The 18,805-nt window shown below is 38.1% G+C and overlaps 1 protein-coding gene across 1 annotated transcript in view; it reads right to left on the reverse strand.

Annotated features, from left to right (window-relative positions):
* LOC126253218 (dnaJ homolog subfamily C member 16) overlaps positions 1 to 18,805 on the reverse strand; it is a 158,219-nt gene that overhangs the window by 68,876 nt on the left and 70,538 nt on the right. The window contains exon 9 of the mRNA XM_049954403.1: positions 18,033 to 18,205. Within this exon, the coding sequence (XP_049810360.1) occupies positions 18,033 to 18,205 (173 nt within the window). The remainder of the gene's footprint in view (positions 1 to 18,032; positions 18,206 to 18,805) is intronic.

Raw genomic sequence — 18,805 nt, forward strand, 5'->3', positions numbered from 1 at the left:
AACACTGGGTCCCCTAACTGTGCAATTGCCAGGTTTCATTTTCGTATTCTGGCATTGCATCTTACTCTTATTCTGTAACCTTGTATAATAAATTTTCTCCAACTGTCAATCTATCCTCTCTTAGCGTTAAGATTCTTTTTTAAAATTAATCTTACTTTTCAACAAATTTTTTAGAATAATTAGAACCTTGTGCAATTACATGTAAAAATTTCTGTGAACCGGTTTTGTACCCGACAACTTGTCCACAAAAGTATTGGGCCCTCCTTCACTTATTCATAACTGGAATTGACAACTGTATACCGCGTACTCATAGTGGACTGTGCTATTGCAGCCTACAGTAGCCAGCAGTGTACAAGAAAGCCACGCCAAGTATCAGATAGGGACTGAAAACTGAAGTGTGCCGCTAAGGTGTACCAATCTTCAAGAGAGAAGACACCAACCCTCAAGAAAAGAAGACACCAAAGACGTGTGTGTGTAAAAAAAAAAAAAAAATTATTTTTGTTTGGGTTTCTAAAGTAGGGGCATCATCCTTTCCATGACAGGGGGGGGGGGGGGGGGGGGTTGTGAAACGAAACAGGCTGTGTTGGGTCATTTGGAATGCCAGATACAGCAGGTTTCGTAATAGGCAATACACACTAAATCAGATGTGGGTAACGTATAAGGACACTTAGCGCAACAGTGTGAAATAGTTGTAACAAAAATGTTAAACTGTGTCACAGACCAATTAATGTATGATCTTTATCAGGTAAAGTAATGTACAGTTGGGATAAGTCATTATCACTTTGATATGAATTTTGGGATGTTCTGACGAAAAGAACAAGTTATGGAGTCAGTGTTAATAGTGTATAAATGTTAGAAACCATCATCATTCAGTTTTGTAATTCTAGTTCAATTAGTAAAATTCATTGTTGCCATAACACAAATTAACTGTGTAAACCATTAATTTTCAAAAAGCTTAACATTTATGTATCTTTGCAAGTCAGGACAACATATTCTTACAGAAATCAACTAAAAATCTGCAATTAAACTCTTAATTAATGTTTCTGGAACATTCTATAGAGAAATTCAGTGCAATGTCCACTTATTACGAAAACTAGAGAATATTCTCTTAAACTGGAGACGTAACCTGTTTCAGAAAGACAATTTGTATCATAAATAATGTTAGAAGAATGATTCATTAATTCTTTGTCACACAATTTAAAGATTTTGTGATGTATGTAATTATTCCGCATTTTAGGCGTCAAATGTTGTAACATATCATTTTGAATGTTTGAATTGTATTTTGATGTTGTAGAAATATTACCAGTTCAAAATTGTTTCATAAAATTGCATAATTAATTAAATTACGTAAAGCTATTTGAGAATGTTCTGGACTGAATAATAAGAACTTAATTATTAACTGTACATATATTTCAAAATTGCACTTGTAAAAGACTGTTATTTTTGGAAATATGCGTTATCACTGTACTTGTTTTAATTTCTACTAAAACTCTGTAATGTCAGTTTTTGCTGGTTTAACTTATTGCAATTGTAATATCAAACATGAAATAACATAATAATGTCAAAGAACACAATTGTTAAAGGATGTATAAATACATCTTGTCCAAAGCCTTTGAGGAGGGCAGAGGGAGTGAGGTTGGAGTACTATCTGGTGTGTTCCGGTTCCTGGTAAGTTGTAACAGTCAATTGTTGTATATATGTGTGTAATAAAGAAGTGTTGTCAACAGATTAATTGGTGTACATCTGGTAGTGACCCAAGACTTTCTGCAGCAAAGTTATCACCTCCAAAAATGTAAAAAAAGGCGCGATCAGCTATACTATGTTAAACCTGAATTGATTGGATTGCTGCAATAAGATTTGGTGAATGGAGCTCATACGAGAAGTTACGTTAGATTTGACGTTAGATCTGGGCTGCCAGACCTGGTTAAGTTTTAAATGATTTGATGAGCTGGGATAGTTACGTTTTAAGTTGAACAGTTACACATTGTATCTATCTAGAAATCCAAAGGCACTTATCTCTCTATCAAATCATCAGCTACTACCAACCAAGGTATGATTGTAAGGAGTATCTTCACATACGTGATTGGCTTGATAAATATTTAACTGGCAGAATCCAGTACGTTACATTGGACAGCAAATGCAAAAATGAAAATAAGATCAGGTATGTCCTAAGTCAGCATAATTGGATCTCTAACATACAACACAATTTATCAGACGGGACCAGTAGCACTATAAGATGGTTTGATGATAATGCTGTTATCGACAGAAACTTTTCACTTTCTCTCTCTCTCTCTCTCTAACCTCCCGGTTTCTTAATTTGGGTGGGGTTGGGGGAGGGGGGTACAACATCAGTTTTCTGACAGAGATTTGTCATGCCATGAACTCTTCTCCTGTACCAGCCTCTTCATCACAGAGTAGCACTCACTTGCACCCAACATCATCAATTATTTTTTGGATATATTTCAATCTCTGTCTTCCTCTCCACAGTTCCCTCAAGTACTATGGATGCTACTCCTTCATGTCTTAATGCATGTATTATCATCCTACCTCTTCTTATTGTCAACGTTTTCTATGTGTTTCTCTTCCTTCTGGTTCTATAGTGAACCACTTGATTTCTTATTTTATCGGTCCACCTAATCTTCAACATCCTTCTGCAGCACTATACCTCAAATGCTTCGATTCTCTTCTTTTCTAGTTTCCCCAAAACCTATGGTTCACCATCTTACAATGCTGTTCTCAAAATGTACATTCTCAGAAATTTTTTGCTCAAAATTAAGTTAATGTTTGATACGAAGAGACTTCTTTTGGCCAGGAATGCTCTCTTTATGTGTGCTAATCTGCCCCCCCCCCCCCTCCCCCCGTTTTTTTTGCTTTGGAGATAGCAGAATTCCTTTACTTCATCTACTTCGCAGTCCCCAATTTTGATGTTCAGTTTATCGCTAACCTCATTTCTGATACTTTCATCTTTCTTCAGTTTACTCTTAGTCCATAGTGTATGCTCATCAGACTGTTCATTTCATTCAACAAGTCCTGTAATTCTTCCACAATTTCAATGAGGATAGCAATGTCATCAAGAACTCGTATCACTGATAACCTTTCATCCTGAATTTTAATCCCATTCCTGAACCTCTCTCATTTATTCTGTCAATGCTTCTTTGAAGAACAGAGCCAAAAAAACTGCATCATCTTTAATATGAGTACTTTGTTCTTGGTTTTCCACAATTATTGTTTCTTCTCAGTTCTTGAATATGTTGTATATTATCCATCTTTCCCAACAGATTATAATAATTTTTCTGGGAATTTCAAATATCTTAAGGCATTTTATGTCACTGAAAGTGTTTTCCACATCAACAAATCCTGTGACATATCCTGATCTTAAATCGTGTTTCCATTACCATGAGCAACATCTTTCCTAAAGCCAAACTGACTTATCTAACTGATCTCCAGTTTTCTTTTCCATTTTCTGTACGCTGAGATGACAAAAGTCATTGGATACCTTCTAATATTGTCTCGGACCTCCTTTAGCCCCGCATAGTGCAGCAACTCGATGTGGCATAGACTAAGCAACTCATTGGAAGTCTCCTGCGAAATACCAAGCCATGCTGCCTCTATAGCTCTTCATAATTGCAAAAGTGCGGCCGGTGCAGTATTTTGTGCACGAACTGACTTCTTGCTTATTTCCCATAAACTTTTAATGGGATTCATGTTGGGCAATCTGGATGACCAAATAATTTGCTCAAATTGTCCAGATTGTCCTTCAAACCATTCACAAACAATAGTGGCCCAGTGACATGGTGCATTATCGTCCATAAAAATTCCATTGTTATTTGAAAACATGATGCCCATGAATGGCTGCAGATGGTCTCCAAATAGCTGAACATAATCATTTCCAGTCAATGAACCGTTCAGTTGGCACAGTCGCCCCAGTCCATTCCATGTAACAACAGCACACACCATTATGGAGCCACCACCAACATGCACAGTGCCTTGTTGACAAGTCCATTCCATGTAACAGCAGCACACACCATTATGGAGCCACCACCAACATGCAAAGTGCCTTGTTGACAATTTGGGTCCATGGCTTCGTGGAGTCTGTGTCACACCTGAACCCTGCCATCACCATCACAAAGTGAAATCAGGACTCATCTGACCAGGCCACGGCTTTCCAGTCATGTAGAGTCCAACTGATAAGGTCACAAGCGAAGGAGAGATGCTGCAGGCAATGTTGTGCTGTTAGCAAAGATATTTGCGTCAGTCTTCTGCTGCCATAGCCCATTAATGGAAAATTTTGATGCAGCGCTCTAACCTATATAGTCATCATACAGTCATCACAGTGTAGCTTGTCTGTTATGACAACTCTATGCGAATGCCACTGCTCTCAGTCATCAAGTGCAGGCTGTTGGCCACTGTTATAAGTGGTGAGAGTTAATGCCTGGAATTTAGTATTCTCAGTACACTCCTGATACTGTGGATATCGAAATATTGAATTTCCTAACGATTTCCAAAATGGAATGTCCCATGCATCTACCTCCAACTACCATTCTGCGTTAAAAGGCTATTAATTTCCATTGTGCAGCCATAATCACGTCAGAAACTTTTTCACATGAATCACCTGAGTACAAATGAAAGCTATGCCAATGCACAGCCCTTTTATACCTTGGGTTCATGATACTATCATCATCTGTATATTGAGTATCACTATCCCATGACTTTTTGTCACTTCAGTGTATATTACTCTTGTCAGAAACTTCTAACACTTATCTGGCATTACTATATTTGGAATTGTGTAGATGATGTTTTTCTGTAAGTCTGACAGTATGTCTCCAGTCTCACAGATCCTACACATCAACTTGAATAGTCATTTGGCTGCCAACACCCTTGATGATTTTAGAAATTTCAAAGAAATCTTATCTATGTCTTCTGCCTCATTTGATCGCACATCTTCCAAAGCTCTGTTCAGCTCGGACTCCAATACTGGTTACCTCTGTCTTACAAATCGACACCCATTTATCTTTCTATCACATCATCAGACATTTCCTCCCTGCAGTAGAGACCTCCAACATTCTCTTTCCTCTATCTGCTTTCTCCTCTGTGTTTAACAGTGGAATATGACACTTTTCTTTTAACATTACCATGGGTTGTTTTGACTTTTCTATACGTTATATATTTAATTTTTCTTCATATGAACATTTCTTCTTTGATTTCTTCACATTTTTTCCTGCAGCCATTTCGCTTTAGCTTCCCTATGCTTCCTATTTATTTAATCCATAAGTGTCTTATATTGCTGTATTCCTTTCTTTTCCTGAACATTTTTGTACTTCCTTTTTTGTCAACTGATTGAAATATTTCTCTCTTAACCAAAGGTTCTTCTTAGACACCTTCATTATACCTATCTTTGTCTGACCAACTTCTGCAATTGCTCTTTTTAGAAACTTCCATTCCTCTTCAACTGAGCTGCTTACTGTGGTATTCATTATTGCAGCATCTCCATCCTTAAAGAACTTCAAACACATCTGAACATTTCTCAGTACTTCAGTATCCCATTTCTTTCCACACTGATTTTTACAGACGATTTTCTTAAACTTTAATCTATTCTTGATTATCACTAAATTATGATCTGAGTTTATATCCACTCATAGGCACACCTCACACTCTACTGTCTGATTTCAGAATGTGTCTGACCATGATGTAATACAGCTGTAATTTTCCTGTGCCTCCAAGCCTTTTCCAAGTATGCCACTTCCTCTCGTGATTGTTGAACAGTGTATTCACTATTACTAAGCGAAATTTATTGTAGAACCAAAGTTTTCTTTCCCCTCTCTCATTTCTACTACCAAATCCACATCTCCCACAACACTTGTCTTCTATTCCTTTCCCCTACTATATCATTCTTATACCTCATACATTCATTCATTTCGTATATGCCACCTTTGGACCACGTTATTTCAACTGTCTTGCTTTACGTGTTCTGATGTTTGCCCAGTGCTCCCACATTCATTCTCAATGTTGCTTCTTCTTCTCCTGGGTCCAAGCCTTTCCTGTTTTTAGTTTTGGCTTTTCTTGGAAATCCTGCCACGCCGTAAGTTTCTCCTTGAGTGCGACACACTCCAAGATGCCATCATGGGTGATCCCCACTTCTTTAAGATTTTACTCCATCTCTGTGAACCAGGCCCATTTTGTTTTCTTCTCCTGAAAGTAGGTGATCATACGATTGGTGAGTCTTCCACGGCTCATTCAGGTCGTATGTCCATAAAACATAATCTTTCTTTTCCGAATGGTATTGGTTATCTTCTCTATGTGGGAATACAGTTCATGATTATGACATCATCTATATTCCCCATTCTCTTTGATGGAACCTAAGATCTTTCTCAAAATCTTCCTTTCCTTGACCTCCAGTTTTTCCATTAGGCCTTTTTTGTTCATTACTAGGCATTCAGAAGTGTACAACCTCTGGACGGATAACACTGCAGTAATACCTTACCTTTGCAATGAATGATACTGATCTATTGGTATAGATGTTTTTAGTTAAATGGAATGCCATTTCCATTTTGTTCATGCATGAAGGCTTCTTTCTCTGATGAGGTGGCTGTTATCCATTCTCCAAAATATTTAAACTTTTCAACTCGCTTAATTTTGCCTTTACCCGCTACAAGCTCCCTTGGTGGTGAATTTACATTTGTTATAAACTTGGTTTTCTCAAATGGAATTTGGAGGCCAGTCTTCTGTGCTTGTACATTAATCTCATTAATCTGTCTCTCAGCTGTTTCCATGGAATTAGAAAAGATTGGAAGATCATCTGCAAAAGCGAGACAATCGATTTCAAAATTTTGTTTCTTGTAACCCAGCCTGACACCATTTTTAAGTTCTTGGTTTTCCAGTTCTTTGCACCACTCATGAATCACCTTCTCGAGGACACAGTTGAAGAGCAGAGGTGACAGCCCATCTCCTAGCCTCACTCCAGTCTTTATTTGAAAAGCTTCTGATGTTTCTCCTCTAAATTTCACTTTTGAGGTGGTGTTGGTTAGTGTTTTCTGGGTTATCGCTTGGGTCTTCTTGTCTAAGCCAAGTTGTTCTAGAATTCTGATCAGGGTTTTACGATCAATCGAGCAGTATGGCTTTTTGAAATCCACAAAGGTCACAACAAAATTTTTATTCCTGAGCTTCAGGTACGAAAGGAAGTATTTGAGGTTCATTATCTGTTTGACGCATGATCAAACCTTCCTGAAACCTCCTTGATACTCTTCCAGTTGTGGATCTAGTATGCAAAGCTTTCGACAGAATCTTATACCTCAGTTATTATTAAATTTTTATATTCCTTTACACAATGAATTATCTGTTCAATATCCCTCTATACTTTCTGTCTCTTCTTCTTGTGCTTATGACATTGACTTGTATACCCACACTATTGTTATTGGCATTGGTTTTGTATTGAGTGTGATGAGAATAAACCTATCACTGAACTGTTCACAGTAACTCACTCTCTCTGTTACCTTCTTTCTCATAATGCATCCTACTCCCATCACACTATTTTCTGCTGCTGCTGATATTACCCTACATTTTTATAACTTGTAAACCTTATCTTCTTTGTATTTCATTTCAACCCTTTCAACCCCCCCCCCCCCCTCCCCACCTAGACTGAATCTTTGCATTTCCATTTTGAGGTGTTCTAGCTTCCCTACTACATTCATACTTCTGACATTCCGAACCTGTATTTGTAGAATATTACCCTGTGATTGGTTACACAATCTTTTTCTAATGGTTACCTCTCGTTGGCAGTCCCCTCAATGGTGATCTGAATAGGGCTACTAATCCATAACCATTTGTATGTGGAAAGATCATTGTGACACTTTTTCAATTACAGGCCACATGTAATATGGATAAACATTACATGTCTTTGATGCAGGCACTTCCGCTGCCTTTTGAATCCTTAAGCCAATGATCAGTGGCAATTCTTCTGCATTTTAGGGGCAAATTCCCACCCTAAGGGTGAGAGGATCTCTTACCTTTGACCGCTTCTCCTCCCTCCTTGCAAGGCTGTTGGTAGAACTGGGGGTAATTCGTTCTATCGGCAGTCTTTGTCTGCTGATGACTTTTATTTAATAGCTTGGGAAACAGGACATTTTGATTAGTTGTAACAGACAATATTCCTAGATCATGGTGATCTAACACTTCCCTTCAAATGTGGATAAATGGAAGGTAATGCCCATAATACAGAGAAATAATCCAAAAGTACACAATTATAAAACATCTTCAGCACGTCACATTGTGTAAGTAGTTATGGGTAATACTAAGAAGTGGCACGAAATGGGTTAATCACATGAAATTAGTACAGTAATACTTGATCAATGCAGAATGTGTATACCGTATTTACTCGAATCTAAGCCGCATTCGAATCAAAACCGCACCTGAAAAATGATACTCGAAATCAAGGAAAAATTCCGAATCTAAGCTGCACCTAAAATTTGAGACTCGAAATTCAAGGGGAGAGAAAGGTTTTAGACCGCACTTCCAAATCAAAACAAAGTTGGTGCATTGTAACAAGAGACACAATTTAGGAAGAATGGATGAAGATACAGCTACAGTAGTTTGATTTGAGTCGTAAGCTTACCGTATTAACTCGAATCTAAGCCGCAATTTTTTTCTGGTTTTTGTAATCCAAAAAACCACCTGCGGCTTAGAATCGAGTGCAAAGTAAGCGGAAGTTCTGAAAAATGTTGGTAGGTGCCGCCACAACTAACCTTTGCCGTCGAATATATGTAGTGCTACACATGCATGCTTTGCAGGCACAAAGATAAATACTGGCGCCAAAACCTCTGCGTCAGTAAATAAATTTAAAAAAAAAGGTGGAAGACGAGCTTTTTCCTCCGCCTCGAGTTTCGATCACGGCTTTTTCATACATTATCCAATGAAGTAAATACAAATTTCATATTGTTCATCTTCGAATGTAGCAGCATTTCAATGTACTACGAAAATCCGACTGGCAAGACTGTTTGGGATGTTTGTCAATATGGGCAACTCTACATTCTGAATTTTTCCTAATAGGAACTTTTATGAATTGTGAATCACATGCAGTTTTCTCTTAACCATAAGAATAATATGAATATAAACATTTTGCCATGTATTCTTTCGTGTTTGCTGCCATCTCATTTAAATCCTGTCTGCCTAATAAACTACGAAACTAGAGTGAGACAACAGCAAACACGGAAGAATATACATATCGTGTCATGTTTATATTCGTATTATTCTTATGCCTAATAGTGATACAGCCAGGAATGAAGCACGGCAATTGAATAGACTTTTAAATCTAAGATGACTCAATTTCTGTGCAGAATGTAATGTACTAAAGAGTCGTCTGCAAAGATTTTCAAACGGAGAAAATTTTTCGCTAAACTCTCGTTCAGAACATCTTCTATCATACGCAGTCTATTATTTGGTTCTTGTTGATCATTATCAAAGAAAGCAGCAATGTAAGTAACAACAAATAGCAGTCTCTTGCCATTGTTTTGCTAATGAGACGATTCCTCTCCTTTTTGTATTTTTTTTTTTCTTTTTTTTTCTAATTGTAAGCGGCGGTAGCGCGCACAAAAGCAAGCCACGCCGCGAGTGGGAACAGGCCGTAAACACTCATTATCAGAATGCGACAAACAATGCATGACACAGTACAGTAATGCATTTTCAGCTTAGAGTGTCGTAAACACCTATAACAAAGAGACCGGCACTTATCAGATCAAAGAAAAATAAGCTATCAGTTCAAACCAGACGAAGCACGTGAAAAATGAAGGGTACCTGTATAAATACGGACAGAGCGCTGACGGCCTGACGCATAGCAATGGCTACCTGGTACATAAAACTTAACTGCTGAGCTTACGACTCGAACCAAACTACTGTAGCTGTATCGTCATTCATTCTACCTAAATTGTGTCTCATATTACAATGGACCAACTTTGTTTCGATTTGGAGGTGCGGCCTAAAACTTTTCTCTCCCCTTGAATTTCGAGTCTCAATTTTCAGGTGCGGCTTAGATTCGAGTGTGGCTTAGATTCAAGTAAATACGGTAACAGTTAAGCTTTACCAAGTAGCCATTGCTATGTGTCAGGCACTCCGTCTGTATTTATATGGGTACCCTTCCTTTTTCACGTGCTTCGTCTGGTTTGAATCGATTGCTTATTTTGCTTTGATCTGATAAGTGATGTTCTCTTTGTTATAGGTGTTTACATCACTCTAAGCTCAAAATGCATTATTGTACTATGTCATGCATTGTTTGTTACATTCTGATAATGAGCGTTTACGACCTGTCACCACTCGCGGAATGGCTTGCTTTGGTGCGTGGTACCACGGCTTACAATATAAAAAAAATAGAGGAATTGTCTCATTAGTGAAACAATGGCAAGAGACTGCTATTTGTTGTTACTTACACTGCTGCTTTCTTTGATAATGATCAACAAGAACCAAATAATAAACTGCATATGATAGAAGGTGTTTTGAACGAGAGTTTAGCGAAAATTTTTCTCCATTTGAAAATCGTTGCAGACGTCTCTTTAATACTTTACATTCTGCGCAGAAATTAGTCATCTTAGATTTAAAAATCTAGTCAGTTGCCGTGCTTCATTTCTGACTGTATCACTATTCAGCATAAGAATAATACGAATATAAACATGACGTGATATGTATTTTCTTCCGCGTTTGCTGTTGTCTCACTCTAGTTTCATAGTTTATTAGGCAGACAGGATTGAAATGAGATAGCAGCAAACACGAAAGAATACATGACATAATGTTTACATTCTTCTACATTTTCTTTTAATTTATTTACTGATGCAGAGGTTTTGGCACCAGTAATTTATCTTTGTGCCTGCAAAGCATGCCTGTGTAGCGCTACATATATTCGACGGCAGAAGTTAGTTGTGACGGCACCTACCAACATTTTTCAGAACTAATGCTTACTTTGCACTCGATTCTAAGCCGCAGGCGTTTTTTTGGATTACAAAAACCGGAAAAAAGTGCGGCTTAGATTCGAGTAAATACGGTAATTCAGAAATCTGATCTAGCCGTACAAGTATTTCACTCCTGAGGCACTCAGAACACTTTTATAGACCAATTTTTTGTATAAAGTGGAATGTGCCTAATGCAGAAATGGAATGCAAATTTTAAGACTTGATTGCAGAAAAAAGCTTATACAATACTACTGTATTACGGTATACCTTAAAAAATGGTTCAAATGGCTCTGAGCACTATGGGACTTAACATCTGTGGTCATCAGTCCCCTAGAACTTAGAACTACTTAAACCTAACTAACCTAAGGACTCCACACACGCCCATGCCCGAGGCAGGATTCGAACCTGCGACCGTAGCAGTCGTGCGGTTCCCGACTGAGCGCCTAGAGGTATACCTTAGTTATTCATGTCTATGCAAGAATACTATTTTTAACATTAATATTGTAGAGCCCTGACAATGCTGTTATGTGAAAAGATGTGATTGATGTTCTGCTAAACAATGGTTTTACCCAGTAAGGTCAAGCTTTTCAAAGAAATGCACTACCTGCCTTATTTTATGCCAGTTTCAGTTGATTTGTAGCACTTTAAGTGACAACATGATGTCAAAAAAAGTAAGTTGCTAACACTTAATGAAAAGATTACAGTAATCAAGGCAAGTAGAAAGACAAACTCTCTGGCACGACACAATGTTGTGTTTCAAATGCGGTAGCACACAAATTTATGAAACATTAAGAAATAAGGATATGACATGGGATGGACTGATGAAAGACAATGGGCAAACAAAAAGAAAGACAAAGATGATGGGAACTGAAGAAACTGATGAGACAGTATGGGAACAGTTTTTAAGTGCATGAGCAAAAGACTTGCCTCTGTGTGGACACATGTCGCAGAGTGAGACTGAAGTCGCTTAAGAGCTTGGGAATATGGAATTTAAGGCATCCACAGAATGGTTGGAAGTTTGAAAGTTAGATACGTCGTGTGGAATGAAGCTTGTGGAAAAGCTAAGTATATGCAGGGAAGTGTAGCAACAGAACTGAAGACAATACTGCACAATGTAAATGTGAATTATGACCCAAACGACTTGCGCAATGGTGATGGAATGGCACTGTTTTTCTACCCTCTGCCTTCAAAATCTCTAACTGGAGGAGAGAAGTGCATCAAATGTCAAAGGTAAGACTCATTAGACTGCTTCATGGGAACATATTAGCTGAAATGGAGAAGCCACTGATTATTGGAGAGATGGCAAAACCTTGGTGTTGCAAAAACATAGATACCAGTAATGTTCTGGCGTCAGTAATGTTCCAGTCACAAGGCGAAGCAATAAAATGGCATGAATGGTGAGTGGTTTTATGGAAGAATGGCTGGGCTCTTTCAATGACAAAATGAAGAAAGGACATCACCAAGCTCTCTTTTTCCTAGGCAACGCTACCTATCACCCTGAAGTTAAGATATCAAACATGAAACTGACTTGGTTCCCATCGAATCAACCAGCCTATTACTGATGCAGTCTCTTATTCTTAGTGTTGAAGAAGCCAAAAGTGCATTTGCTCTTGCACAGTCAGTTTCTGTACTGGATGCAGTAAATTGGATTGGCTTGGCAGTAATGGATATAAAGCCCGAAACTGTCACCATGTGCTTCATCAAAGAGGGGTTCGGAGGTGGTGAACAAGACGCTTCTGTACTCACAAACTCAAGAAAATGCAACAGCCACTTCTGAATTAATTCAAACGCAAAACAATTCAAGCAGTCCCGATGAATACATCTTAAGTGATGACTGTCAACTCACTCCACTTTTACTTAAGCAATTGATGATGATGAAACAAAGGAAGAAGAAGAGGAGCAAAATGATGTCCCTATAAAAACTGATGCATGAAGAAACTATTGTCTGCATTAACGATCTATGCAATTTGCAGCGCACATAAATTCTGTGCAAAATGTTGCACAGAAAAAAACAATTTTGAATAGGAAATTCAAACATATTTCCCTCTCTGATATGTGGCAAAAAAATGTGAAATGTAAAGCAAATAAACACAGGGACAGTATGTATGTACAACATTACACAAATTTAAAGTTACAGCAAAAATGCAGCAGACATGTCGTATTGTGTGTCAGTTAGTGTAATAGTAAGTGAACATCTACTGTACAGGATTAAAGGTATGTAAATATGTGCATAATTACAAAATCATTATATTGTGCATGGTACTTGACAAATTTTATTTAGCCTAGTGTGTTTTATGTAATCCAGAAACTTGTCTGATTTAGAAAGTTATTTTAGTCCCATATGATTCCATTGTGAGAGAGTTTTACTGTATTAGGAAAAGCAAATGGAAGACTTTAGATTTATTGAAAGAGTTCTGGGAAAGAGCAGTGTGTACATAAAGGAAATTCTTCACAAGGCACAAGTGCAACCAATCCTAGATTACTGCTTCAGCATTTAAGAGTTTTATGAGGTATACTTGACAACAGATGTTGAACAGATTTAGATGCATACTGCTAATATTGTGTAAGTTTGGTGCAGACCATATCAAAGTGTAAGAGAGAGTAACATAAATGGGAAGCTTTGGAAGGCAGGAGGCTTAATTCTTCAGAAACCCTACTTGGTAAATTCAGAGAACCTATATTCGAGGAAGCCTGTATGATCATTCTGCTGCGACCATCATCACATATCTCATGTAGTGATCATGAGAACAGGACTAAAGAGATTAGAACCACATAGACAGTCAATTTCACCTCTCTCAACATGTTAACAAAATAGGGCAGAAAATCAATAATGGTTTGATGTATCCTCCACCTTCCGCGTACAGTGCCTTGTAGAGCATATCACGTGTGTTAAAAAGTATCGGAATTTTTTAATTTAGCGTATTGCCTTGATATCATTTGCACTTTTTTTCCAGTTTTGTACTGGTAAATGTGGCTGGAAAGAATGTCAATAGTGTTAGCCATATCAGATTTTTAGTTTGTTCTCAGCTGTCAAAGAGGTTAGATGATTATTTATTTTATATGAAAATGAACCACAGAATTTTTGATACAAGATTGGAGTAAGCACAGCAAGATATTACAAATGTTAAATATTGCTTTTGATGAAAATATTGGTTTAAGAGTGGCATAAGCATTTCAAACACCGTGCAGACAAGTGCCGGGGATTCCCCAGGACATTGTCAATCGATGCAATTGCAGAAAAAGTGAAAGAAATAATTATAAAGGATCACCGAATCACAATCATGGAATTTGCTGACGATGCTGGCATATGAAGGGTTTCATGCCATGAAATCTTTTCAGGTGGGTGTGGACCCGCAAAAGCAAGCTTTGTTCCAAAATTTTTGTTGCATTTTGAACAAACACAGCGACAAATACTTGGGAGTCACTAGATGAAGTCAACAATGATGAGAATCAAATGAACTGTGTCATTAAAGGTGATGAAACATGAGTTTACAGATATTATCCTGTAAGTAAAGCTCAGTTGTCCCAGCAGAAGGATTCCAGATGACAATGACTGAGGAAAGCTCCAGTGTGGTCAAATACAAGGGTTATGCTCACTGTGTTCTTTGATTTTAACAGCGCAGTGCACCATGAGTTCTTATCAGAGGGTCGAATGAACAATAAGGAGCATTACTTACAAATTCAACACAGTTTGCATGATGCAGTGTGGAAAACACTACCTACACTTGTGGCAAAACAATTCATAGCTTTTGCACCACATCATGTGCCTGCTCACGCTTCATTATTTGCTTGTTAATTTTTGGCCAAAACAATACCTTAATGATGCCTTAGCAGACAATCTACAGACATGGTTCCAAGGAACTTCTTTCTGCCCCCGCCCCCTCCCCCAAAAAAAGAACTATCACTTTACAAGCATAGATGAGATTAAAATAAACTACCAAGAGTGCTAAAAGTTAACCCACATACTGAGTTCCAGGTGAGGAACATAAAAAAAATACCTGGAGAGGTGCGAGTATGACTCATGCACTGTGGGTTATTTACGTTTTGTACTACGTGGGCATGACAACCAAAAAACAACTGGACCTCCCTGTTGCTGATCACGCTGTCCAACATAATGTTCTTCATTTCATTGACTGCTTCACAACCTGTGACATCTGGATCCTTCCCACCAACACCAGCTTTTCTGAATTACACAGATGGGAGCCCTTCCTGCAATATATCGTACGTTCCCCTAACCCTCTTTCCTTTCGTTTGTCATTGTCCTTACCCATCTAGCTCCTTCCCTGTTCCCATTCCAGCACTACACAGCCCTTTATTCCACCAACACACCCAGTCTTTTTACTACTCTCCTTTTCCGCTACCCCCACCCCCCCAACCTCTCTTCCTCGCCCTCCTGACTGCACACAGCTGCTCCACCCTCTTTCCGCCTTGTCCCTGCAAACTCCCGCAGTAGTAGCACTTTAGTGTCCCTCACCCTTACCCTGCTAGACTCCCCCCCCCCCCCCTCTCCTCCACTCTATTACCTCTCCCATCCTGCACTGCTGTTCGTAGTCTGGCTTCAGCTGCCAGAGAGAGTGGGAGTGGTCGTGTGTGTATGAGGTGTGTGTGTGTGTGGGGGGGGGGGGGAGGGGTGTTGTTCTCTCTCTCTCTCTTTTTTGGGACAAAGGCCTTGTTGGCCGAAAACATACAGTATGACAGTCTTTTTGTTGTGCCTATCTGCGACTCAGCATCTCCGCTATATGGTGAGTAGCAACTATCCTTTTCAGATTTTTTTTCCATGTGATGTAGTTAGAAATTAACAATTTTTGGAGTTTTTCCTTTAGTTGTACTGTGTGTCGTTGCTTCTTGCCAAATTTCATGGTTGTTGGTCAACGGGATGTACATTATAGGTATTGATGAGTGAGTTCGTGAGTATTAAAATATCCGACATAAATGGCTGTGTCTTTGATTGCATTGACTTTGAAGCTACAGTTTTTTTCTGCCACCAAGGGGCCCTAGACCAAAGTATGTGATATAAATTTCAACTTGATATGTCTACACGTTCCTGAGAAAATGGGTTTTTAACAGTCAGATGGACAGAGAGACAGACAGACAAAGTGATCCTATATGGGTTCTGTTTTTCCAGGTTGAGGTACAGAGCTCTTATAATGGGATTTTTTTCTTTTTTAAGTGTTTTATTTAACAACCTACATCAATGTTATTGCTTTCGAAATAGTTTCTATTGGATATTATACAATTATGCCAGCATCCAAAAATAATTCTATGGTCAACATTGTATACGTACTTATTTCCCACCTTATATGCACAAAATAAAGGTAAAACTGTTAAAACACCTAGGTTTACACATCTGGTAAATTTAAAAGATATTGACTAGCCAATGGCTTCATAAGCCAAAACCAGTAGTGAAAACAAATAAATAACAGTCTCAGTGAAGAAAATTTCCAATCCCTGAAACACTTCTGCAGCTCAATATTTGAGATAGTTTTTAGCAATTTCAGTAATTTATTTTAGTCTTATCTATGCTTGTAAAATAATGGCCCTTTAAGGTTCCCAAAAATAAGAAAAAAGCCGCATTCATTCTATGTGGATTCATTATGGCTGAAAAATCAACGAGCCAACCAGCATTCGGCAAAGTTATGTTTGTCATTTGGGACTGCCATCATCTAGTTCAAACAGATCATGCTTGTAAGTGGGCAGAAGCATGATAAGAACTTACTTCTGAAATCTCCTGACAAGACATTGGGAGGCTGTCAAGATGAAACATCACAGGAAGCTGTATGACACGGTGTTTTTGCTCCCATAAAATGCCCCAGCACAACACACAGTCCCACAAGCTGTTTCTTTGGACAATCAAATTTAGCCTTACCCTCTCATATCTGCTGACAAGACACCCACTGACTTCTTCCTCTTTCCTGTGATGAAGAAAACATTGCAAGGCAGGGCATTTTCAGAATGATGACAAGGTTATTTTTGAGGCAGAATGTTTCCTGAAGAGCTAAAAGGTGTCTGCGAAGTAATCCACCCTTGGGAAAAATGTCTCATATAGAAGGATGAATATGTAAAGGAGGACTGATACCATCACCAAGTCTCAAGGTCGGAGCTTGATTTTTTTTCAAGGTGATAATTACAATTTTATGGCTACCTCTTGTCCCTGTGAACTTAGAGAATGAGAAATAGTGAAGGAAGATCTATGGAACCCCACAAAATTCTAAGAAAACAAAAACCACTTACACTTCTGAAGCAGATGGTAACTGTGATTCACAAAACACTAATTGCAACAGGATAAAAGCTTTAAAATAAATACAAATAACTAACACAATAAAAGTGACAAAAATGGAGTAGGGTGGGAACACAGTGTACATTAAAAGCCCTATGATTAGCTCTGGTGGTCCATCTGCTGCTGGCCCACTAGTGTGTCATCCTTAGCAAATGGCATCACTGGATATCAGTACTGATGTTTATTGGTTAACCCCCCCCCCTCTCTCTTTCTCTCTCTCTCTCTCTCTCTCTCTCTCTCTCTCTCTCTCAGCAGTTAATGGTGGGCTTCCCAAAACAGAATCAGTACTGCTCCTTAAAGTACTTACTCAATCTCCTCACAAGGCTGAATGTACCACATTTCAGTCATTTTACAAAGAACAAATATTTGGTAGTACAGAAATTGAACTGAAGGACTCAGTGTGATAGCCAAGGCACGTAGACCCTTCTGCCATAGAAGCAGGCAGTATACCTTAACTTCTTACATAAACTGTAAAAGTTTATCACCCATGAACATTTGCATCTTTGACAGCTTTGCAATGTTCTCCATTGTACACATGAAGCAATTACCAAAGTGCAGTTTAACAAACAATAAGTGCCTGACAGCAATTTATTATCGATTTGTGTAATGAATACCTAATTAGTGCATATTAATGATTTGCTCTTGCTATTAGTTAGTAGTCTCTTCTCAATATCTTTCCAAGTTCAATTAATTTTTCACAATTTACACAAGATATGTCATTATGTACCCTCCAATCACAATGAAGACAACTGTTCCTAAAAAGGACAGAAGTGGCAGTAACTGTTCCGTTGTTATATTGTATATATTAATTTTTCACTACTTACACGAGATATGTCATTATGTACCCTCCAATCACAATGAAGACAACTGTTCCTAAAACAGACAGAAGTGGCAGTAACTGTTCCTTGGTTATATTGTCTTTGAGGTAGTCCACGGCAGAAAAAACCTTGGCCAGTATGCGCATCATGATCCCTTGTGCATGCTCATCCATTAACTCCTGTTCAAAATGGAAACAGGACAATATACTTATTTTGATAATTTACAGAATGATTTAACTTAGACTGCAATACAACTACTTAACTAGTAAATGAGTTCTATCTAGGAAGCAAATGCTATTTTACATGATATTCTCTCTCTTACTCTCCCCTTCCCCTCCCCACAAACACACATACACAAATATGTTGTTATAAGGGAGATCAAAAAGGATTCTTGACATGCATACATAGTTAAGACAGCCTAGCAATGATAGCTGAGCAAAATGTTACATACTTCCATTACTAAAAGATCATTACTACAAAATGCTGCCGTCAATACCATCAGAAAAAGATTATTTAAAGAAAAAAATTTCCATTCCTTAGTTACTTTCCTATATAAATGCATAATTCACACTTTATGCACAATGGAAACGAATTAAGTATTACGAAAAAGAATATATAGCAACAACTGAAGGAACATTTTTAGAGCACATAATTAACTAACAATGGGACCTTACAGACCAGCCCGCTTCAGTTTTCTTCTACTTATAACATTTGTAGGTCGGTGTCAGGATGTCAATTTCATAAACCAGTACAGCACAACAATATAATAATAATGTTTT

The sequence above is a fragment of the Schistocerca nitens genome, chromosome 4 (assembly GCF_023898315.1).
Source record: "Schistocerca nitens isolate TAMUIC-IGC-003100 chromosome 4, iqSchNite1.1, whole genome shotgun sequence".
Lineage (NCBI taxonomy): Eukaryota > Metazoa > Arthropoda > Insecta > Orthoptera > Acrididae > Schistocerca > Schistocerca nitens.